Here is a 25,019-nt window from a genome sequence, read left to right as displayed (position 1 = left end):
AATAGTTATTTAGGTATAAATATCACTATTCTAAAAAAAATGCTCAGAAATTTAAATTATTGAATATAATCTCATCCTATTAAAATTCTGCACTTGTGATGGGCATCGCATAAAAAGCCTGAGGTTTTGAGAGCAGTTATAGTATCTTAAATTTCTTAATTAAAATACATTGCCAACACACTCACTCAAAACATATCATTCCACAACATAAACTCTAATCCATCAAATAAAACTTTAAGGCAGATTATTTTATGAAGTAATAAACTGCAGAACAGATACGAGCGAGAATCACACCAAATGACGTCATTGTGCTGCTTTTTTTTACATGCCTTCTACATATTTTTTCAACACCAGGAAATTGAGATTTTATCTCAGGTTCTTTTTAAATAGCATTTTTAATTTTCAGCTATTAGGGGTATTAGGGAATAGATTATAAATGGGAAATGACCCTATTTAAGATGTAATGCGTAACAAAGCTAATGTAATGAGTATATTAACAAAACAATAACAATATTAATTTTGAAACAGTTTCTTACAAATGATATATGAAAAATAGATTTGCAATAATTTATGAGCTGATGAAAAAAATCATATTGCAGTTTCCGTACTCGTTGAAGAATTATTTCGAAACCTAGACGTATACGAGTCTATGCTCGATGATGATTCACATCTATCTTTCAAGTGCACTTGTGCAATATTGTTGCCATTTTGCATATCCAGAACTGTTGGAGGCCAAGAAGTCTGAGTTGTTTTGTCTCTATGATCTAATGAGTGCCTTTTATACCAACAGACACGACACTGTTCATGCTTATCTAAGCGTTCTTTGGACCTTTCTTCTAAAACTTTAGCCAGTATGGCAGCTGAGACATAGTCCGGAAGATTCTGATTTTCTTCTTGTTCAGTATCTAAGGCACGAGGAACATCATTTACAGAGTAAACCATTGCAGTTGGTGGGAAAGTAGGAATAGGAACTCGAATGGTGCGTAGCTCTGGGTTGCTACGACTGTTGTGAAGATCTCTTTGGGGACGATGATTGAAATGCAATTTTACCTTATCTTGAAGATCCGAAGGAAACTGAAACAAAAATAAAATTTTGATCAATAAACATTTTCAATTTAAACTGGTAAGCTCCATCCCCTGCTTGTTGCGCTCACCCTCCCCAGTAGATTACCACACAATCCTTGCAAGGGCTCCTCCCTGTGATAAGAAATGTCAGACAAACTAAGCACAAGTGCTTAGCTCCCAAACACAAAATGATCGAATCATTTATTAGGTCAGAACGTTATCATTTTAAGTTAACCTTTTATGTCATTTTATTGTTCTGACTAGATAATGGGAAGGTTTCAAAACCGGGATTCTTGGCAGTCTGAAATAAAATATAACATTAAATTTCAGTTTTACCCCCACAGGGGTTCCCTGGGGGAGGGTCATGGCACAGACTACATCATTGAAATTTTTTTTTGGGAAGGGGGTTTTGAAGGGTATTTTTCTCATTTTTGGGGGAGGCTCTTGTGTCTCAGCAATATTGAGGGGGTGCGCCTTTGCCCTTGGGGGGGCACCCCCGTACACCCAAAATACTGAAATACAGCTTCAAAAATAGGTTTGCTAGGATGTTGGTACTAGAAGGTGGTTAAAGAATTTAAAAACATATTAAATATATATAGCAATTAATTTTTTTCAACATTCTTATTCTTTAGTATGATTTCAAACCAAAAACCTAGAATTTTCAGTTTTTAGGGAAATATAAAAGAAAACATATTCATCATTTTTAATGAAAAATTAATACCCAATATTAAACGTAACAAAAAAAGGTGGGGGGGATAGAATAAATTCAAAAGTCAAAAATTCTAACTTACTTATTGAAAGAAATTAGATCCAACACGTTACACCAAAGAAAAAATTCTTATTGTGGCAACAGAAAATTGGATATGAAAAAAAAAAGAAAATATTTCCCATTTAAAGTATGCATATCAAGAGGTTGTCCACAAATAGTGTCAAATTTTGAGAAAGAAGACGTTTCGTGAAATTGTGACGGTATGTGACAAGGAGAAGAGAGGAAGTGACAAGAAAGGTAACGTCACACTTTTTTTTTTTTGTAATAAGAATGTACTCAAGAAAAACAGCATGACAAGTGACAAAGGAAGTATAAAAGGAGTCACTTTGTGACAGAAGTAGGGGGGAGGGATTCAAAAAATTTGAATAAAAAAATAATTTAAGGAGACTCACTAATTGAGAAATACGAGATCTTAAGGATACATAAAAGAACAGAAAATAACTTACTGAACTCAATTTTTGTGAAATGAAGTTTGAAGGCTTGCATTGCAATAACTGGATAGCAATACTGCAATCATTTCGATACTGTTCCTGAAAAAAGGGGAGATTATCAATATTGCTTAGTTCTACAGACAAAAAGGACACAAATTTTCAGACGAATGCACATTAATGATATGACTTACATTTTGCTCTTGTAAATCATTAATTGATAAACGAGCTTCAACAAGACGTGTTGTAATGTCTGCAACATCCCTCGTCAATGCATTTTTTTCAGTTTCAAATTTATCAACCTATAATACATTTCAGTGTTTCAATGCTATTGATACCTGCAATATATTGCTATGAATATTTTAGCAACAATTTTCCAATGCATGGTAACAGCTGTTAAATATAATCCTGAATAAACTTTTTAAAATATTATAATTTCACTAATGGAAGAAATAATTCTTTTCTTTTCAATTTGCTACTAACTTATGTTTGCTATAAAAAAAAGAAAAAATGCATTTGAATCTTTAGAACATGGTAGATTGCTTTTGACTTCAGACCTCTTTTTAAGAAGATTCAAATACTTTCATGTAAATTAGTACACATGTAAACTATTGAGCGTATCATGTAACCACGAAAGATGTGGAATCTGGCAAGCGGCCAAGTTATGACTGTTCCATCTAGTAGGAGAGAGCAAAAAACAGTGACGGGATTTTAATGCATGCGTTTTAGAATGTCACTAGGGACTTATTAATTTATTGCATCCTCTGAGTTGAAAATGAGAAGAAAAAAGAAGTTTCTATGGAAACAAAAAGAAAATAAAATCTTTTCATTCTGTCAAAAAATGTAAAAGCAATATGGTAAGCTCAAAATAATGTTATAAAAAAAATAAATCAATTTTGATGTGAGGATAGTTTGAATAAAGTTTATATTTAAAAAAATATTGCCATGAACAAATTGTTATTCTTACAAAACTGCATCTAAACTAGTATGTTGTGGCCATCACGAAACTTTCTTCTATATTTTTCTTTTTTTTTCTGATCCCTCCCCATGCTTGACGGGGAAGCAATATTCCCAACAAACACAAAATGACACATGCAAAAACTTGACGACCATCCCAATGTCTGAATTATTGCAAAAGCAAAGCAAAGAGCGAAAATTGAAAGTTATTTTAAAAGCCTTCCTTGAATTAATTACAAATATTTTATTTGTTAACAAACGCAAGATGGCAACAGTTAAAAATTTTAAATCATCGAGATAATATTTCCGATCATTTCCATACAATTAAAATCATGAGAAATAAGCAGACGATAATCTATTACGATCTATCTTTCTTATTGTTGCATTAATAAAGCTATTTTTATTCGCTAAAAAATAATGATAATAAAAATAAATCAGCACCTCTTGGCGCGATTGGCGCCAAAATTGAACCAAAGCCTGTTTACATATGGATTCACATATATTCCAAATTTCAACCAGAACGTAGCATTACTTCTTGAGATAGGGGACTCACAATGGGAAAAAAAGAACGGGCGATTGCGCTACCCCCTTTTTAGCTGTTGACACCAAAATAAAATCAGCTTTTATACCCACTAAAAGCTACTTGCCGATAAATTTTTCTTTCATTCCGTTCATTATTTCTTGAGATACATCAGTCACAATTGACAACAGAAACGTTCCATAGCTCAACCCCCGTTTGAGTTATTGACACCAAAATTGAATCAGCACCTGTTCCTGTTACTGGCAACATATGGACCAAATTTTGTTCGATTCCGCCAGTTACTTCCTGAGGAATAGCAATCACGCGTAACTCAAAAAACGTCCCATTGCTCCACCCCCCTTGGATGAATTCGCGCCAAAAACCAATGGGCACAAGTTCACATAGGGGCACATATGCGTACCAAATTTCGTTCGATTTCATGCGGTAGTTTTTGCTGTAGAGCGGCCACAAAAAACTGGTCACACACAGACGTGACACACACACACACAGACATTTTCCAAAAATAGTCGAAATGGACTCAGCACACCTCAAAACGTTCGAATCCGTCAAAATTCGAAAATTTGCACGAATCCAATACTTTCTTCTATATATTAGATATAGAAGAACTAATATATGCATCCATTTCCGCCTTTGAACCAAATTTTTGCCTTTCCGTATCATTGGTTGTCAGACTGTATATGACCACCTGGTAGCCACCACTCATCATTTGTTTAGGCAGCCATGAGTGTAGCTTTGCTGAAAACAGCTAAACACAGTAACTATTTTCAAATAATCTATCAGAGGGAAAAAAATCATACATAAGAAGTTTTAACAAGCTCATTTTTATTCATGAAAATTAGATACAGAGCTATTTTCAATCAAAGTATACTTTTCAATTAATTGAATTATTAAAGAATAATTTGTACTCACTAATTTTAGCAATTTATCTTCAAGCCCTTGATTGACTTTCTGCAATTTTTTGTGACTATCATACAACCTATTTTTAACAAAAAAGAAAATTTTACATAAAATGAAATTTGAACAAAACTGCAAATGAAGTTTTAAATAAAATAAGTGATTAAAGTTGAAGTAGAACCATATTTTAAAGTTTATAGGGTCTGGTGGGGGAAAGCGGTCAATGGGGTAAAGTGGTCATAATTCAAATAAATGGCTATAGCTTGGAAATCAATGTTCGAATAAATATGAAAATTTCATTTTAGGGTAGTGCATTTATAAACTATATTTTGAGTACAAAATTTTACAACTGGCAAAATTTTATTTGGTAAAAAAAAAAATATTTTGTATAAATATGAAAATTCTTAAAATCTAAACACCTTTTTTAACTTCCTTGAGAAATTTTGTTTGTTAGAATTATGAACAGATTGACTGCACAGGAAGCTTCCTACATGTCTCAAGAACTCTTATTCATTAGCAGTTAGCTGAATCTATTTTGAATAATTTGTTAGAACAATTTAAGTAAGATGGGGTAAAGTGGTCATAATATTAGGCTTAACAAATATTGTTCTTCCAAAGTCACTAAATCTTTAAGTATAAGGCAGATATAAATTAAATATTAATTTCACTTAATATGTATTGTTTTTACAATAAACAGAGTTAAATATACGAGTATATGCGTATGTATACGCATATACTCGTGTAGGCACGTATATATATGTATTCACATAAATGCACCAATAAACACGTATTTGGGTACCTGCAAGTATTTTTTATCTATACAGATATACATTCGACTATACATGTATATCCCCGCTTATATGCTCGTATATGCTTATATACGAACAATTATATACTCAGGGAAACACGTATATACGCGTACGTACTCGAGTAGACACTTGCATACAATCATATGATATACATGTATACTGGGTGAGTCTAAACTCTTGGTCAAATTATTAAAAGGTGTTAGACGGGAGAATAAGAAGCAAGAATCATAAGAAACATCCAGAATCAAACTCAAGGCTGACGCGCTACATGCACGAAAAGCCAGAAACTGATGGATACAAGACATGTCACAAATTTATTACACAAAGACAATTTTACACAACATTTTAAGTTTTAAGAAAATTTAAAAGTTATTGATGAAATTTGCGGCCGGCAGCTGTAATACATGCATCGCAATCACTCTGTTGCAATTACGAGACTTTTGAAAAACTTTCATCAGTCGCTGCACCTTCGTTGCGATGCGTGTATTAGAACTACTGCAGGCCGTAAATTTTAACAACTGCTCTAAATATGTCTTAAAAACTAAAATGTCGAGTAAAATCATCTTTGTGTAACAATTTTAAGACCTGTTTTGCTAATGTCAGTTTCTTACCTTTTGTGCATGTAGCGCGTCAGCGACCATAAGTTTCTTGTGATTCTTTACTTCTTATCCTCCCCTTTCACACCACTTAGATTTTGTAAAAAATCTTGGATTCATTCTGTAAGCCTACATGTATATTAGCGGATATACTCGTGGATACATGTACTGGTGTATACTCGTAAATGCACGTATATACGTCTAACAGGTATATAATCGTGTTAAAACGTAAACATACGACTATACTCGTGCTTTCATATATATTTACGTGAGTAGACACGTACAAACACGAACTGGATATATCCACGAATTAACTCGTGTATACTCGTATAAGTATGTATGTACACTTATATATGCGTATATAAGTCGACTGTACACGTATATACTCAGGTATGCACGCATATACTCGAGATACAAGCGCAAAACATGCATATGATGTTCTTTTCTATGCTTTACTCACATATACACGTGATACGTATATACTCGTGTAGACACGTATACACTCCTATAGGTAATCACATATACATGCGTGAGTATATACGTGTACACACTCGTGTATACACGTATATACTTGAGTAGGCATGTGCATGCATCTGATGTATACATGTATCTATTCATCTATGAACATGTTTACTCATGTCTACACGACACGTATAGTAAGTAGACTTGTGTATATCCGTATATACTCGTACATATACTTGTAACTATAAAAATAACCGAAATATACAAAAATTAGGGTTATTTGTAACGGTTTTGCAGTTTTTTTAAACTATGACCACTTTACCCCATGCTATAACCACTTTCCCCCATCCCATGGGAGAAAGTGGTCATAAATACAAAGGGAAATGAAAGTGTTATAAAACTACTTAAATTCAATATTTTTTTCCTGAAATGCAATGTACCGTGTTCTTTAATAATGCAATGTAAAATAACTACAAAAAAAATTGAAGTGTTTAAAGAATTTATTGTTTTTATTATCCACCTAAGTTGAAAACCTACGATTTTATGACCACTTTACTCCACCAGACCCTACTAATTTTATGAGCAAAAATGTAAGTGGTGAAACATTAAACAGAAATTAGAAGAAAAAAAAAATCATGCATAGATTCACTAGTAAAAAAAAAACAAATTTTGTCTGTATTCTAGTTTCAATTGGTCAAATTTTACTACGAGTAATTTTAGCATTTAGATTTTTTTTCGAAATATCCCAAATTTGCTATTAATCCTTCACGTCCAAATACCCAAAAATATACTTACTCTCATAAATCCCTTCAATTACACCTCCCACATCAATCCAGACACTGCAATAGTTTGCCTTTTAGGTTTTGTAAATTTTGCAAAACAGTGGTTTTTATAGTTTACTTTTCTTTAACAAATCAAGACTCTCCCCATAGTTTTCGAAACATTCTGCCACTAGAATGGCTTATTCCTGCTCATATTCATTAGTACAAAGAGTCGAAAATTAGAAAAGCTGCAGAAATGTACGACCAATTCTTAGAGAATTCACAGCTTGCTGTGAAGATTGAAATAAAATTATGGGAAAAAAACGGGAAGCAAATACTGCCCCCCCCCCCCCTCCCAAATACAGCAGTCGAGACATTAAAGAGCTGCAACAAGTAGTTGTTCCCGAATGTGTTGATTTGATTCATATATTCGGTACTCTTCCCGTTACGCCAAGTACATAAGAGAGAAGTTTTTCATGCCTATGCCATATAAAACTTACCTAAGATCAACTATGGCCCAAAACCAATCGAACACTTTAGCCTTGGGACATTTCTTCACAAAGAGAGGAATCTTTTTACAGACAATATTATAAAATTATTCTGTGATAAGAAGAAACGCCGACTTTCTGTCAAAAATTGGTCTTAATGTTTCAAATAAAGTTAATTTTTTTATTAGTATAAGGTCTGTATTTATACTCTTCGTTTGAACATAAAATGGTTTCCTTTTATTTCAGAATCGTTGAAATATACAGGGTAAACGATGTTTTGAAGTTTTGGATTCTACTTCCCACCTTGGGAAGGTGTAGTGTCTTAATGCTATTAACTTTAACTGTGACTGTATGAGAATGTAAACTGGATCGAGATCTAACTGTAACGGAGAATGAAAAGTGCTGTCACCTTTGGTTAAGATGTATGTAATTGTGTGTGCTTGTGCCAGTAAAGTATGTGTTGTTCGTAAGCGGTTTCGATGTTCGTTACTTAAGTAAACCCACGCACCACCTTCCAACTAAGATGAATAAGGAAGGATACAACAACTGGCGACGATGTTTGAGAGTATAAAGAGTGCGAAATCAAGTAAGGATTAGGTTTATTAAACTGAAGACAGCTCAAGGTAGGAATTATTAATTATGATATATTTCTAATTGAGAAAAATCTGTCATGGAGCAACTAGTTCAGCAATTAATTGAGCAAAATAAAATGCTTATGGAAGCTTTACAAACGAAAGAACAACCAGATTCAAAATCGAAAGTAACTGGTGTTCAGTTTGATAAATATGACGAAATGTCAGAATCATTTGATTCATTTATTGAGCGCTTTAAAGCATTTTTAGATATTCAGAATGTTGCGGAAATTAAAAGAGGTAAAACCTTGATTTCTAGCCTATCGGCTAAGTTGTATAATTTGCTAAAAAATTTGCTTGCTCCAGAAAATCCTGCTGAAAAAGATTTCGATACTCTTATTGATATTCTTAAGGAACATCTAAATCCTAAACCGCTCATAATTCCAAGCAGACATATGTTCTTAAACAGAAAACAACAGGAAGGGGAAAGCATAAGTGCTTACATAGCGGAATTAAGATCGCTAGCGGTACCTTGTAATTATGATAAAAACATGTTAAATACAATGCTCCGAGACGTTTTCGTAAGTGGGTTACGGGATAGAACAACCTTAGATAGACTGTTCGAAGAAGATGATTTGGAATTATCTAAAACATTAGCTATTGCTTCGGCTATGGAAAAAGCTTCTCAAAGCTCAAATGCTATTATTGGTACGAAATTGAACGTAATACATTCAAATAAAAGTTATACGAAACAGCCCGTAAACAAAACGAAAGTTCAAAACTCGGCAGTGAAAATTGAAAAACCGTGCTATAGATGCCTTTCGAAGGATCATTCTCCGAATTTATGCAAATTTAAGACTGCAAAATGTCTTTTTTGTGGGAAAATAGGGCATATTAAAGTAGCTTGTTTTGCTGCCCAGAGAACACCCAAAACCAAAAAGAATTTTGTAAAACAGAAGCAAGTGGGGGAAAACAATATAAATAGCGTACCCATGTACGAAGTGACACTAAAGTCAAACTTAAAGGAGGAACCAAAACAACCTCCAATAATGATTTCGGTTTCCATTGATGATACACCAGTGCAGATGGAACTGGACACAGGGGGAACTGTATCAGTCATGAGCATAAAAAAATTCCGGAAAATTTCTGGAAAGGAACTTTCTCCTACTAATTTAGTTTTTAAGACGTACAATGGAAATTCTCTTGTACCTCTGGGATACGTAACAGTAGATGTTAAATATCATAATCAGCAACAGGAATTAAATCTTTACCTAGTAGAACAAGATTTAGACACAATCTTTGGTCGAGAATGGTTTCACAAAATTAATATTGACTGGGCAGGCATCAAACATGTCAAAACAACTGGAGCTGAAAATGATCGTTTAAAATTACTTTTTAACAAGTATGCAGATATTTTTGATAATTCGAGTGTTGGGAAAATAAAGAATTATAAATGCAAATTAGAGCTGCAGCCGGATGCAAAACCTATTTTTTGCAGACAACGCGTTGTACCTTTCGCTCTTAAGAATAAAGTTGAAGAAGAAATCGATAGACTTGAGAGGGAAGGCATTATAGAAAAAACAGAAACAAGTGACTGGGCGACCCCAATAGTACCAATTGTTAAGGCAGATGGCAGCATACGATTATGTGCTGATTATTCAGTCACGCTGAATAAAAATCTTAAAGTCCAGCAATACCCCTTGCCGCGAGTAGAGGAAATTTTTTCATCACTCAGTGGGGGTAGAGTTTTTTCTAAAATTGACTTTAGTCAAGCTTATCTGCAGATGGAAATACACGAAGATAGTCAAAAACTCCTCACAATAAGCACTCACAAAGGCCTCTACATTTGTAAACGTTTAATGTATGGGGTGAATGCCGCACCAGCGGTATGGCAGCGCTACATTGAATCTGTATTTAAGGATTTAGATGGGGTAGAAGTATTTTTTGATGATGCTCGCATTGCTACGCCCAATATAGAAACCCATTGCCAAAAGTTAGAAAAATTCTTTGAAAGATGTCGGCTTCATGGCCTAAAGTTAAATAATAAAAAAAGCAAATTTTTTCAAAGTGAAATACAATTCCTCGGGTTCAAAATCAATGCTCAGGGCTTGTCAAAAACAGATGATAAAATTTTAGCTATTATGAAGGCAAAAACTCCCCAAAATGTTCAAGAGATTCAGTCGTTTATGGGACTTGTAAATTTTTATGGTCGATTCTCGAAAGATATTGCAACATTGGCATATCCGTTGCATCAATTGACCCGTAAGGGGGTTCAATGGAATTGGGATGCGGAATGTTCTGAAGCATTCGATAAAATCAAGAAAGAAATATGTTCGGACAGAGTCCTTGCTCATTACGATCCAAGCTTACCAGTTATCTTGTCAACAGATGCTTCACCTGTTGGCTTAGGCGCCGTCCTTGCGCACCAATTTCCCGACGGATCTGAACATCCTATTGCATTTGCATCTCGAACATTGACCCCAACGGAGCAGCGATATTCTCAAATAGATAAGGAAGCCTTGGGAATTATTTGGGGAATAAAAAAATTTTATTTATACTTAAAAGGTAGAAGATTTACTCTGGTCACTGATCATAAACCTTTAGTTGCAAAAAAGGTCTTCCTGTATTGTCAGCAACAAGACTATTGCATTATGCATTATTTTTACAAGCGTACCAATTTGACATTATATATCGGAACACTGCTGAGCATGGTAATGCAGACTTCTTATCACGACTTCCTTTAAAATCAGAAGATTTAGATCTGAGAGATGAAATATCTATGTTTCAAATGTGCCAAATTGAGACTTTGCCAATTACTTCAAAGGATCTTGCTAGAGAATCCAAGCTTGATGAAGAGCTAAAGCCCATCTATCATGCCTTAAAATCAGGGAAACATGTAAGAGGGAAGGGAGATGACACTGCCCAGTTTGCTGTAGAAGATGAATGCATCTTACGTTTATCCAGGGTGTGCATTCCAAAATGCTACCAAAGAAGAGTACTTGAAGATCTCCACACAGGCCATCTGGGTATGGTGAAAATGAAGGGTATAGCCCGCTCATACATCTATTGGAAGAATATTGATAAGGATATTGAAGAGATGGTAAGAAGCTGCACAGAATGTGCAAAGCATAAAGCTGATCCCCCAAAAGTTAAAACACACTGCTGGGAATATCCAAGTGCACCCTGGGAGAGAATTCATATAGATTTTGCTGGCCCAATCTTCGAACACATGTTATTTATCGTAGTGGACGCGTACTCCAAATGGCTTGAAGTATTTCCTATGAAGAAAATTACTTCTGCAAACACCAACGAATGCCTAAGAGAGTGTTTTTCGAGATATGGGTTACCCATTACCCTTGTCAGTGATAATGGACCGCAGCTTAAATCAGAAGAGTTTGAAAAATTCCTGAAATGCAATGGTATTGTACATAAAACTTGTGCTCCTTATAAGCCATCTAGTAATGGTCAGGCAGAGAGGTATGTATATACCGTTAAACAATCGCTAAGGGCGATGTCTGACTTCCCAGGTTCCCTTCGTCAAAAAATAAACACGCAATATCGCAAAGCTCCAAACATGACTACCCAACAAAGCCCATCATTCATGTTTATGAAGAGAGAGATAAGGACATTAATTGATCTGCTCATACCCGATGTTCGACACCAGATAGATCTAAGACGAAAAAAAGATATTTGTTTCAGAGATCGATTTTTCAATACCGGTGATCGAGTCGCTGTACGGAATTATCGCCAAGGAGATAGAAGGTGGAAATTCGGTACAGTCGTCAGTAGAGATGGTCACCTGCATTACACCATAGATGTTAACGGACAGTTATGGAAGAGACACATCGACCAGATACGCAACACTGCAGTATCCGAGTCCGAGACGTCACAGAGTACAGTCCCTAGATACAGGGTACAGGAATCGTCCACGGTTCAATCCGAGCCAAATAGGGAGTCCGTTTGCGAGGCTTCCCGAGATTCTGATGAACCCGCTAGCTCCAATGTTTGTCCAAACTCACCTGTGGTGTACCCCGATCCAAAAAGTCCATCCAGAAAGACAATAATGCCTACAGCTGCTCCAGATCCCAAGCCCTTGCCAGCTGCTGAACTAACTCCAGTGCTTCGACGGTCAACTCGAATCAGAAAGCCTCCAAAGAGACTTGATCTGTAGTTATAAGGACTTTGGGGGGAGGGATGTAGTGTCTTAATGCTATTAACTTTAACTGTGACTGTATGAGAATGTAAACTGGATCGAGATCTAACTGTAACGGAGAATGAAAAGTGCTTTCACCTTTGGTTAAGATGTATGTAATTGTGTGCGCTTGTGCCAGTAAAGTATGTGTTGTTCGTAAGCGGTTTCGATGTTCGTTACTTAAGTAAACCCACGCACCACCTTCCAACTAAGATGAATAAGGAAGGATACAACAGAAGGTTCTACATCTGCCACTTCATTATAGCAAAGCTGAATAAACATTGGTCGTTTTTGGTCAGCAGGCAGTGAATGCCATGGACGCAAAGATTCCTCTAAAGCAGAAGTTACCTGCAGTACTCTTCTGGTACAAATCCTTTTTTCTGTCCAAAGTAAAACATATTAGTAGATTAGATCAGAGTTAAATTTAATGCAAGTTGGGAGAGGGGGGAGGGGGTGTTCTTCAAAATACATTTTCATGCGTAAAATGCTACGAAAACTGGCTATTGAACATTTTTTTGAAAATTGCTTTTGCAAATTTTTTTTTTTTTTTAATATTTCCATTTTGGAAGGGGAAGCAGGTGCTCCACCTTGCCCCCTATGAATACTCTTAATAAGAAAAAAAAAAGGCACTGCAGCACATGTCCTCCTTCTGAAGCACCTAGGAAAGAAATCCCATAACATGAATAATTGTTGAAAAACAAATAAAACCCTCTTAAATGAAGAGAAAAAAATATCTACACATGATTTTAGCATTCACAAATAAATCCATTATCTAAAAAGATTTCTTCAAAATTTATGGAAAATTATGAAAAAATTTAAATAATATTTATGAAAAGACTTACCTTTCATATTTATCTTTCCAGATCATTAGTTCCTGCTGCATATGCTCCCACTCTCCATTTGGATATTGTTCCACATGATTCAAAACATTATTCTCCATCTTCAAAATATGATATTCCCTTTCCAGTAATTGTCTCCTAAGAGATTCAATTTCTTGATGCAAATGAAGACTGAAATAACAAAAAATTAGTTAAAGAGACTATATTTTCTAAATACATCATCATTTAAAAAGAAAAAATGAAAAGAGTATTTATCTTGTTTTTATTGTTATTATAACAAATGACACTGTTAGGTTATTTTAATGAGTGTGTGCCATGCAACTTTTTATGTTATGAATGTACATCAAGTATCTGTACATTTGAACCTCGTTAACGTAAAATTCCCGGGACCATAATTATTTTGTGTTAACCATATTTGATCTTATCTGATAAATTATAAAATGATTGTTAACTCACAGAACCAAAAGAGTGTTTCATGTAAAACGATACTTCACATTAAGCAATTTTGTGCTAAGGGGGCTCAACTATGTATGGAATTTTTAGTAAGTTACTGCCCTATAGCCTGGGTTAAGGTAGAAGTACATGAAATACATTGCCAGCTCAGTTATTTCAGCCAAGAACTGCAGTTTCCTGCTTATTAGCACTCATCAGCCCAGCATAGGAAGTGACTGAGATGGAGGTGAAAAACCTCATAAGGAAGCCAAGAGTGCCAAACCAACTGGTAGCTTAGCACTGACCAGACGAGTGGCCGAAGCATTGGTTCGGTTCAACTTGGAGATTGAAGGCAAGGCATGGTATTTTCAGTAATATAGCCAGAGCTATAAGGCAGTGGTACATGAAATTCATCTCCAGTATCAGTATCTTTCCTATGCCGGGCTGACAAGTGCTAATAAGCACAAAACTGCAGTCCTCAGCTGGAATGACTGAGCTGGCGGTGTATTTCATGTATGTATGGAATGTTCATTTTGCTGATTCTTCTTCTCAACAGGGTTCGACAACATAAGATTCTGATTTCAAAATGCAACAAAACTCTTTTTATGAATGAGAATTAGTCTTAGTTTTCTAATAATGTCGGGGTACAAACTGCTAACATACTCCCTGATATGCTTGTATGGGTAGTGAGAAATGTTAAAGATTAGGTATTTCCCTTATAGGATTTTTTCAATGGCTGTTTTTTTAATTTTTATTTTTTATTATTTTTAGCATTAACATCCATTTTAAGTATTCAAGAAAGCAATAACCAAAAAATAAGAATCTTGCATAGCAAGATTAAATTTGTTACGAAGTGCAACAAGGTGTTTTATTTCATTTTTTCTTAAAAGAAGTGTCAAAATAAGAAACACATGCTTTCGAAAAAAAAAAAATGTCAATTTTCCTCTGCATTATCCATGGTGGCATATAATCCAGGCTCTAAAATCGGTTAGAAGAAAAAAAAATTGTATAATCTGCGGACAATCAGAAAATGAAGTTGTTTTGATTTAAAATAAAATTTTAGCAACTAAATTAAAAACATGAATAAGTAATAATATTTAAGGTAAAAGCAAAATGAAACTAAAAAATAATGATTTCTTATTGAAATCATGATTACAGTATGCTAATTACTTTAAGACAAAGGTGCAAATGGTCTAGTCAAGTGTAAATGGAGACTGCTTTTACAATGACTGTATGGTTGTTTCTTTTACACAGCCAGAATTGCATAAGAAAATTCAAGCTATATAAAATAAAAAACCATAGGATGGTGGAATACTGCCCTGAGAAGCATAAGAGTGGTATCCGTAGTGGAGCTCAAAATGAGAAATTCATGATTCAAGTTTTACAACTCTTTTCTTTGATTTAAGACTTAAAAGTTCAACTCATGGTAGTTGTTTGATAAATAACTTATCTAACCTACATAAGAGAGTATTTTTGTGAACATCTTAATTTAAAATCAATGAATGCAGTTACGACAAATTTTCTCTTCAAACCTTTTGATATTACTAGGTTAATTTCACCTAAGTGACCATTGCTAGGTATTTCTAGGGTTATCTGCAGAGATACAACAAAAATAGCTTAGCAAAACACGCTTAATGTATCATTAAATAATACTCTGCTTTATTTGGACTTAACTGCCGCTTTTTTTTTTGATAATACAAATGTAACATAATCTATCTTCTGAAAAAAACCATTTTCAAAATTTTGGATATTTAAAATTGTATAAACCATAATAATTTTCTGTTCTTTATATTCAAAGAATGTGTTGATGCTATCATTTATAATGTTTTACTTTCTAGATTCATTTTTACCCAGCATGAAAATAATTTTGACAGCAGACAATACTTAAATAAAAATATAACTGGCCGTAGAATGAAATGCGTTTTTTTTTTCATGAAGGAATTAGATATGAATATTTTACATGCATTTCATTTTTAAGAATTTGCATTTTAAATAAAAATGTAAATAGAAAAAGTTGAATATTTACTTGAACATTTATGCAAAGTTATATCAGTATTTATTATCTATCCATATTCATGGGCGTGGCGGCCGGGGGTCCAAGGGGTCCGGACCCCCCCCCCCCCCCAATATTTGAGGACCGGACCCCCTCAATATTTGAAAATCGGACCCCCTCGATAATTGTCAAGATGAAATTCATTATTTACGGGAAATTATTTTTGCTTTGAAGACTTTAAACAGTTGCATAATACATAATTTACCATGTTTAATTCATATCAAATAAAACAAAATGAACATCGAAAGAAAATGAACTAAAAAAAACAAAATAGGTGATGTGTGTAGTGAACGGAAAGTCGGAAAGTGAACTCCATTGACAAACCATTGCTCTGCCCTCTGCGCACACTAGCTTCAGTATGCTAGAAAGGGGACACCTTCTACCGAGTGCAATGTCAACCATCCATAGTCGAGTCTTCAGCGTATATGAACCCCCCCCCCCTTTTTTTTACAACTCTTGTGCTAATAAGTCAATAGAAGTCAGACGGAGATCTGAGTTTCTGTCCCTTTCTTTCTTATCTTGTTTCTCGGCGCTTCCAGTTTTTTTTTTTTTCAAGTTTTGCAGTGTTTGTTTCGCCGATTCGATTCAATTTATAGCGACCCCGATGTTACCCAAACAAAATGAGACACCAGACCTCTTTGGGGGTTTTTTGCAGCTGGCAACAACACCCTGGCCAAAGAATGCACAAAAATTTAGAAGACCACTTAGCTGGTCAAAGGTTAAGTTTGGAGTAGAAAAGGAAAGGACGTGTCATGTGTTTGACATTATTCAACACGTGGCTTCAAAGTACCTTACCGAAGCGCGGTTTCTCAAATGTGTTTGCGGCATCTCAAATTTGACCAAAAAAGCGTTACATTACAGAAAAAAAGAGGAGGAGTCTAAAAATTAACGTGCAATTTCAAAAGCAAATTGTAAGCCAGCATAACGATGGATACTGTGATGTCACTTCCGATAGACCAACGAAAAAAGAAGCGCAAGATGACCAGAAAAAAAAAAGACAAATAAAAGGACGTTTCGACAAAAATAAAGATAATTTCATGTGGTCTTTTGGCCTCCTTGAGAGTAGGTGACCTGAAGAGAGCTCTTATTTTGGTAAAAATACTTTTTTTACACATTTGATTACGGCTATGGAGCATATGGCTATGGCTTGAAACGGGAAAATGTAGCAAACCTTCTACATCAAATGAACCTGAGCAATTTTTAACTACTGAATTATCATCAACATCCACGGAACCATCTTCAAAAAATCAAAAGACCGTGATAAGTACCATTCTGTTTAGTGTAATACATGCAGGGGCTCCCCGATTTTATACTATTCAGATGGGGTTACTTCTCAATTTTCTCAATGAAATTCCTAATTATCCACATCACTACATCAAATGAGAATCTTTTTAATGCAATATTCCGCAAAAAACTACTCGAAATTTGAAGACTCGTCAGACAAAATTTTCTGGGAAAGGAAAATTTATGAAAGTTCACAGCGACCTCCTATCGAGTAGCCCCTGAAGGCCTGCTAATCCGGTGTGCTTTATAGTCAATATTTTGACATTATGAGTCCTATCGGAGCTAATGCATTCAACTTCCTCTCTCTCTTTTTATTTTGAAATGTTTCATCTTTTATAAATTTTAATGGAATAAATATTACTCCTTTTAGTTATTTAAGCTTAACAGAAAATTATCCATTAATAATCCTGCTTTTCTGAAGAAATTTTATTGAAATAACCATTTTAAAACTTATAGTCACGTGTCAGAAAAAAGCAGTTCATTTCTCTATCTCTTTCCCATCGTCCACTGATCAGAATTCAATTATACACCAAATGCTGTTTGTTCTCTGTGTAGGCCAGTACTTTTCAATCTGTGAGGTGTGTCTCTCAAGGCAGGCCTGTCACTTAAAGATGATCAGGAGGGGCACTTTCCCTACTGACTTTGAGAAATCAGAAATTAATGTATTTACATGGGCATGGTTTTTGCTGAATTTTGGTTTCATATGCATTGAGTGTATGGAGGATTCAACAAAAAAGCAAAATTTTGGTGCATTTGTTACAAAAACCTAAAAAAATTAAGAAAATACTTTAAAAGGTAGCATTATTAAAATATGATATTATGAGAGCTTAATAATTTGTGTCTTATTTTATTTTTGTAGTTGTGTTTTTTGTAGGTTCGTGAATGGCATAACGGTGAAGTATATACTTTTAATTTTTTAATTAAAAAACATCAAATTGAACTCCTTCGAATCCAACTAGTGCCAAGAACTCAGAGCTGCAGGGTTTATCACTCTGTAATATAAAAATTTAATTATACAGTTGTCGTGGCTTATATATGAGTCACATTTTGTTCTAAACAGCTTTGATTCCATAACGCGGCTGATTCAATAAAGCTGGATTTCGTTCTTGCTGATTTCATTCATTAAGAACGGTTAATTCAATTGTCCACTGTTTCAAAATGTTGAAAATGTGGTGGGGCTACTCTTGGTGTGCCGCCCTTCGTCGTGTAAAGTTGAAAGAAGCTTCAGTGCGCTGAGAAAGCTGAAATTGTATCTAAGGTCGACTATGACACAAAAGTGGTTGAATCATGTTGCTTTATGCCACGTTCACAAAAACATCTTGGACGAAATTGATCAAAAACAAAAATAGCACGGATATTCGTATCCCATGCGTAGTCTAGAAAAAATGTATTTGTTGGTATTTAATTATTTTTCTTACTGTGTAATTATGTAAATCAAGATGTACACGTTTAAAAGTATTGTATTAAATGTAAACCCATTATATATATATATATATATATATATATATATATATATATATAAACACAAATTTTTCTTAATGCAACTTGAAAATGACAAAGTCAGAATGGTCCCCCCCCCCCCCCCAATAAATTTCAGCTGACGACGCCGATGTCTATATGAACTATTCAACAGTAAACTAATTTTAGTACTCTGTTACAATAAACTGCTACCCCAGGTAGCATCAACTCATCGGATTTTGCTCGACCGATCTTCGACTCCTCCTAAACTCATCGCGTAATGCATGCTGATATCGTTGCGATCAGAATCCGAGAACAGTTTTCGATGAGCTGTTTTTTATCGGAAAACTATATCCTTACGATCAAATTTTCCGATGAAAATTTGCCGAGCTGCATTTCATTGGAAAAAGAGATCGTAACGATCAAATTTTCCGATGAATATTTGCCAAGCGAAATTTCATCGGAAAAAGAGATCGTAACGATCAAATTTTCCGATGAATATTTGCCAAGCGAAATTTCATCGGAAAAAGAGATCGTAACGATCAAATTTTCCGATGAAAATTTGCCGAGCGAAATTTCACCGGAAAAAGAGCTCGTAACGATCAAAATTTCCGATGAAAATTTGCCGAGTTACATTTCATCTTAAAAAAAGTAGGTCGTTTAAATTTTCCGATAAAAATTTTCCCAATCTAAAATTTTTGGAAATCTCCCAACTGTTAAAATAGGATGAGTTTTATTATTTGAATATCCAACTATTGATCAAACGTAAGGCTATACGGATCAACATTCAGGGTTGAGAATCGGAGGAAAAATGACTGAGACTTTGACTCTGAATCCGACTCCAGGATTTTGGAAGGGTTTACTCCGATTTGCTGCAAAATCAGTTCAACTTTAACTCCACGATTCCAACCCCTATTACCTCACTGGAATTGCGAACAAAATGAGACTCCGACTCTTGAATGATTTCTCTCTATTTCCAAAACAATTGCACTTCGTTGCATTTGACTCCCAAAATTACCGACTCCAACTTGGTTTGCGGACAAAATGATCGACTCCAACTCTTCACTATCTGGCGCCACAAGTATATTCACTGAATAAAATTCTCACTTTCCGTTCAGAAATCTGTCATCGGCTTGCCCCCCGATAGATGGCGCCACAAATGATTTTCCATTTAATACATTATTTTCCTCCTTGGAAAAAGCATTACTTGTCTAGTGGTTAGCATATGAATCTCGTATACCAGAGGTCTAGGGTTCGATTCCCGGTTAAAGCGACTTAGATTGAGCTCATGAATCAAAAGTTGTTAAATTAGAAATAAAATAAACAAGTTATTAAAGAAAGTTAAAATATGTTAAATAATTGTCCCAAATGACGTCATCCGAAAATACCCATCCTGAAAGTTTTCAAGAGGGCGAAAGAGTCACGTGATCATCCAAGATGGCGGACCCTCCCTTCCCACTGTTTTTTTTTTTCCTCCTGATTGTCCCTATATCGCAGTTGTTACTACTTCTCATCGTATTTTCATCCTAAATTCATCGCCTCGGAACAGCACTGCTCGTATATTGCTCCAAATCTCATCTTATTTTCATCCAAAATTCATCGCCTCGGAACAGCACTGCTCGTATATTGCTCTAAATCTCATCGGTATAGGGAACAAAATTCATCGGATTCCGATGATCGGATTCTACTATTGCCGATGAGACATATTGGAGCAATTTCCGATGAAAACTCATCGGAATCTGATCATCGCCCGATCATCGACCAATGCAAGTTTGATCGGATTTCGATGAACGGCCGATGAGTTGATGCTACTCGGGACATTATTAAATATGCTGCTTTAATAAGGTATAAAAGTCATATCAACAAATTACTAAGGAAAAAAGTGGTAACTGCACAGATACCACTTTAAAGGCTTAGTATTTGTCACTTACCTTCAAATTGCCTTAGCAAACTATGCAAAATGTGCAGTTAAGACTTCTTTCTTAAAGCTTCTTTTAATATTTCGCGTTCACAAATCGCCAAACAACATGCGAGTAAGGTAAATTAAATTACTAACGAATCACCTGGTGCCAATAACTCAATTTTGATAAAATGTGCAGATACCACATCTGTGCTTAGCATGGCAGAATATAGTCTCTATTGGTAAATCCTGCTGAAAATTGAGGTTCAATGCGTTGTCGTTGAGACAAAAAAGTGCAGATAATCTGCAGCAGCTTACAATCCCAACTTCATACATTTTACACTTTTTTAATCTGTGTATTATACGTAGGAAAATACTATGACTAGATGCCTTCAAGGGGATCGTGTACTTCTCCACTAAGTCAAAAACTAAACTAGCAAACAGAAAAAGAAAAAACTTACGTATCCGTAGACTTAAACTTTGCATCTTCCAGGTTAGGCCAGGTTCTAAAACGAAAATAAGTAAATAATTAATCTACACAAATTTTGAAGAAAAATAATTAATATCATAGACAACAGCTTTAACTTCTAATCCAAACACTTAGAAAAAGATAGTCCAGTAGTATACATCACCATATCTAAAACCAGTGATGTTCCCATCAATTTTTTTAGGGTATACTCCCAGCAATCTGTTATGCACAATATGTGTATGCAATCATAGACATAATATATCATAATATGAACATTTTCGAAGTTTGAGGGTATACGCTATGTGTCTAAAAAATGTTTGAGACTATACGGTGTATATGGAGTGTCCACAACTCCCCTCTGTCACTGACTTTGAAAGGAACTGATGTGATATACCCCACCCTTGGCGACTTTTTCCTGTTAGCGCCAAGAAAGCGTCGCCAAGGAAACGATGTATGACGACATATGTCATACATCGTTCTTAGCGATGCTTTTTTAGCGCCAACAGGAAAAAATCAGATAAAAAACATGATCAAAGCACTTCAGAACACAATATATATAAAAACAACATAAAAACACAACAAAAAACATCACGAATATACGCTTCAAAAATACCAGAAACTAGAAAGTTTTTGTACACAAAGAATTACTAGAAAGTATTAAAATGTTTATATTGATAAATTACTATAACAGCTCACCAATGAAATATGTACCAATAGAAATAAAAGCTATTTCCCAACATGCATTTCATCGAACAAAAACTTTTCTCATACTCTGCTAAAAAAGAGCAAAGCAATTCAAATTGCGATGTTTAAAGCGGAAAACATTCCCAAAATCAATAACTATTTCAGCCAAAAAAGCGCTTACTTACTCAAATTTCGATGTATGAAAAGTAGAAATAGCTCAACAGAACATCCTAAACATAGACAATGCAAAAATACCATACATTTATTTGCTATCCAGACATGCTTTCAAAATACCTATTATATTTTACATAAAATAACACCTTTATATTTTTATAAAATGCTGGAGTCAACTTATTTTCAGAAATTCAGTACCTAAAGGAGGCACGCTAATAGAATGTCTAAATAATTCGTGGCATCGATAAGAATTAACTTTTAGAACAAAATAAACATACTATTTTTGTAAAATTAATTTACATACAGTAAAAATAAAGTTAAAAACTACAAGAACCCCTCAAGGATTTGTAAAAACAAAGAATTTTGGAAGTGAGAGTTTTTTTTGAATTCTAAAATAAAGAACTTATCTTTTTATGGTATAAATCCTCACACTCAGTCTAAAACAATACATCATATGACAATGGCACGTTACAGGTACACACCACGTTGGAGTTAACTTTTAATTAACTTTCAAGTTTGAAGAAACTGGCATTTTCTAATGTTTTTTCTTCAAAACACAACTACTGAATTTAAACTAATACAAAATAAGCATTCTTGTAAGGTATATTGCACGAAACAACACCACGTATCTCTCCTGCGTGAAACCAAGTAAACAAGTTTGAACAGATCTGTAAGATTGCCTTCGGGTTGCTAAACACAGGTTAGTTTTGCCAGGGATGCCATGCTTAAAAAATTATTGCCTCATTGGCGAGAAAAATATTTCAATTTTGTGCAAAAAATCGGATGTCGCCAAATGGGGGGGGGGGGGGGGTATATCACATATTCCCTTTGAAAAATTATTATATTCTTAAAAATGTGGACATGGTTTTTGTTGTTGTTTGATATAATATACATTTGCATCATACATTCTCTCAACAAGTGCCTCTATGAAATCTTCCTCAACAGTCGGATAGCCAGGAAACATTTCCGAGAGAGCTATGATTAGCTTTAGTCATTTCTATGTCAAAAGAGGAAAATTTTCTGAGCTTCAGGGGGGAATTAAGACAAATTCAGTTAAAACAAACTTTGAGGGAATTCTCTCCCAGGACATGAAACTACCCCACCCCTTCCCTGGAAAATTTTGAAATGAAGAGCCTCGTTAGGATATTCATAACACTTCCAAATTAAAAGCTTGCTGAATTTAGCTTTAGCTACTTTGCCGTCCTAAGCACAAAAGTCTTATCCATAGGCGTGAGCACGGGCGTCACCAGGGGTACCGTGGTACCCCCATTAGCACATAGAAATGAAAGTTAGTATGAAAGTGGCTAAAATTTTACATTTTTAGGTTCATTACTTTTTTACCTCATATGCTTTAAAAATGCTTTTTCACTCACAATATTTGTAAATTTTCCTTAAGCGTGCAAGTATGGGAGCCTTTCCAAGTACAATTTTAATCTCCTGGTACAGTGGTACCCCCATTCCTGAAGCCCTGTGCACACCTATGGTCTTATCTGCATCTGAGATCAAAAGGAGAAATTACTGGTTGTTGCATGTCTCTACGTGTTTGATACAAATGCAACTTTTTCAGAGTTTTTTAAAAAATATTTCCCATTAACAAATGAGGTAATGAGAAGCAAAGAAATGCAAGTGGACTGTTTTAAGTTTCGAGTAAAACGCATTTAAAGATGCAATCCTAAGTAGGCTTTCATTGAAATCTTTTTCAGAATCATGCCAAGGGTGCCCTATAGGGAGGCAAGGGGGGGGGACTTGAACCCCCCCCCCCTTGAAATTAAAACTTCCTTGCTTTTAGTACTTTTTTCTTTGCAAAAATGTAAAAACATTTCTCCAACCATTAATGAATAAGTTATTAAAAATGTCAAATTTTAATGACTAATCTGTCCTGAAATCAGTTTCCACAGGGAAAATATCCAGCTAAACAACGGGGAAAATATTTTAGCCCCCCCCCCCTTGCAACTTTGCATATGGGCATCCATGAATCATGCTGTATAGCAGCACCTACCAGAGCTAATAATACTATCTCTTGCTACAAAACAAAAGAGAGGGTCACCTACTATTTGTACTGGTTATTTCCAAACTTTTAATTTTGTTACTTACATCCCTTTGCTTCTCACTGTCTCAAATGACCATAAAACCTTGTATTTAGGTAAAATATGTAACAAAGAATCACTTGGTGACTAACTCAATTTTGATTAAAAGTGCAGATACGACTTTTGTGATTAGCACGGCAGTACTACTCTCCATTAGAAATTTTAATTTGAGTACTAGTACAGTAGACCTCTAATTGCATTGTTGGTTTCATCCCAGTTTTCTCTCACACCATTCATATTAATGACTGGTTATATTCATTCAAATAAATGAATGAACAATTGTTAATTCATTTTAATGACAATTTTTCAAATACAAACCTAATGGAAGTAATACATTTTTTGCACAGACAACCACATTCCTACAAGAAAAAAACAACATTTTAAAGAAATGAAACAAATTTTTATTTCAAATAAATTCTACAAGGGACAGGAACTTACCGGACAAGAAAGCTTTTCACTCATTTCCGATAGAAATAAGAACAATTCTGAAATGAATGCATATATCATGTAACACTCCCAATAAAATGTGCATTAAATAAAAATAAATGTTCATCAAGAAATTCTCTAAGTTCTATTTAAACTAGTAAATTATAGTTGCAACTGAAAACATCATAACAACACAAAAGAGAGGTAGTATAATAAAAAATGAAGAGGAAACTTATGAATGTAAGTATCGTAGCTTTAACACAAGTCGGGTATTATATTTATCAGAAAAATAACAAAGCTACACAGAGATATTAATGACAAAAATATATTATTACAACGAGTAAAATATGTAACTAAAACATAACAATCACCTATTAAACGTCCTAATCGTGTAAGGTAGATGTGATTAAGACGCCAGGGGTCATGAATAATAAGTTTTAATTCACATTAAAAAACGAATTTACAGAGTTGAATTTTAATTTAATAGCACGTGCTATAGCATCTATAAAAATCACTGCACCATGATTTATTTGTCCTTTCACCACGTAGTCATCACTCGTCACAACGATGTATTACGTCTGTAAAATATTAAACAACTGGCTGTCAGCGCATTTTTACAAACTGTTGCCGAAGCATTGGAATAAACATTGAATGTCAACACCTATGAGGTAAAGCTACA

The 25,019-nt window shown here is 34.6% G+C and overlaps 1 protein-coding gene across 1 annotated transcript; it reads right to left on the bottom strand.

Moving 5' to 3' along the window:
* Positions 1–460: 460 nt before the first annotated feature.
* LOC129224823 (uncharacterized) lies at positions 461–24,787 on the bottom strand (the record flags this gene model as incomplete). Its single annotated transcript, XM_054859371.1, has 9 exons — positions 461–1,074; positions 2,281–2,364; positions 2,457–2,564; positions 4,670–4,736; positions 13,377–13,544; positions 20,962–21,006; positions 24,233–24,273; positions 24,353–24,399; positions 24,712–24,787. Coding segments are annotated over 9 exons (1,122 nt in total), but the record flags the coding sequence as incomplete, so codon positions are not given.
* Positions 24,788–25,019: the final 232 nt, after the last annotated feature.

This window comes from Uloborus diversus, chromosome 6, assembly GCF_026930045.1.
Source record: "Uloborus diversus isolate 005 chromosome 6, Udiv.v.3.1, whole genome shotgun sequence".
Taxonomy (NCBI): Eukaryota; Metazoa; Arthropoda; class Arachnida; order Araneae; family Uloboridae; genus Uloborus; species Uloborus diversus.
The sequence above is the reverse complement of the archived record's forward strand: the minus strand, read 5'-3'. Positions and strand labels throughout refer to the sequence as shown.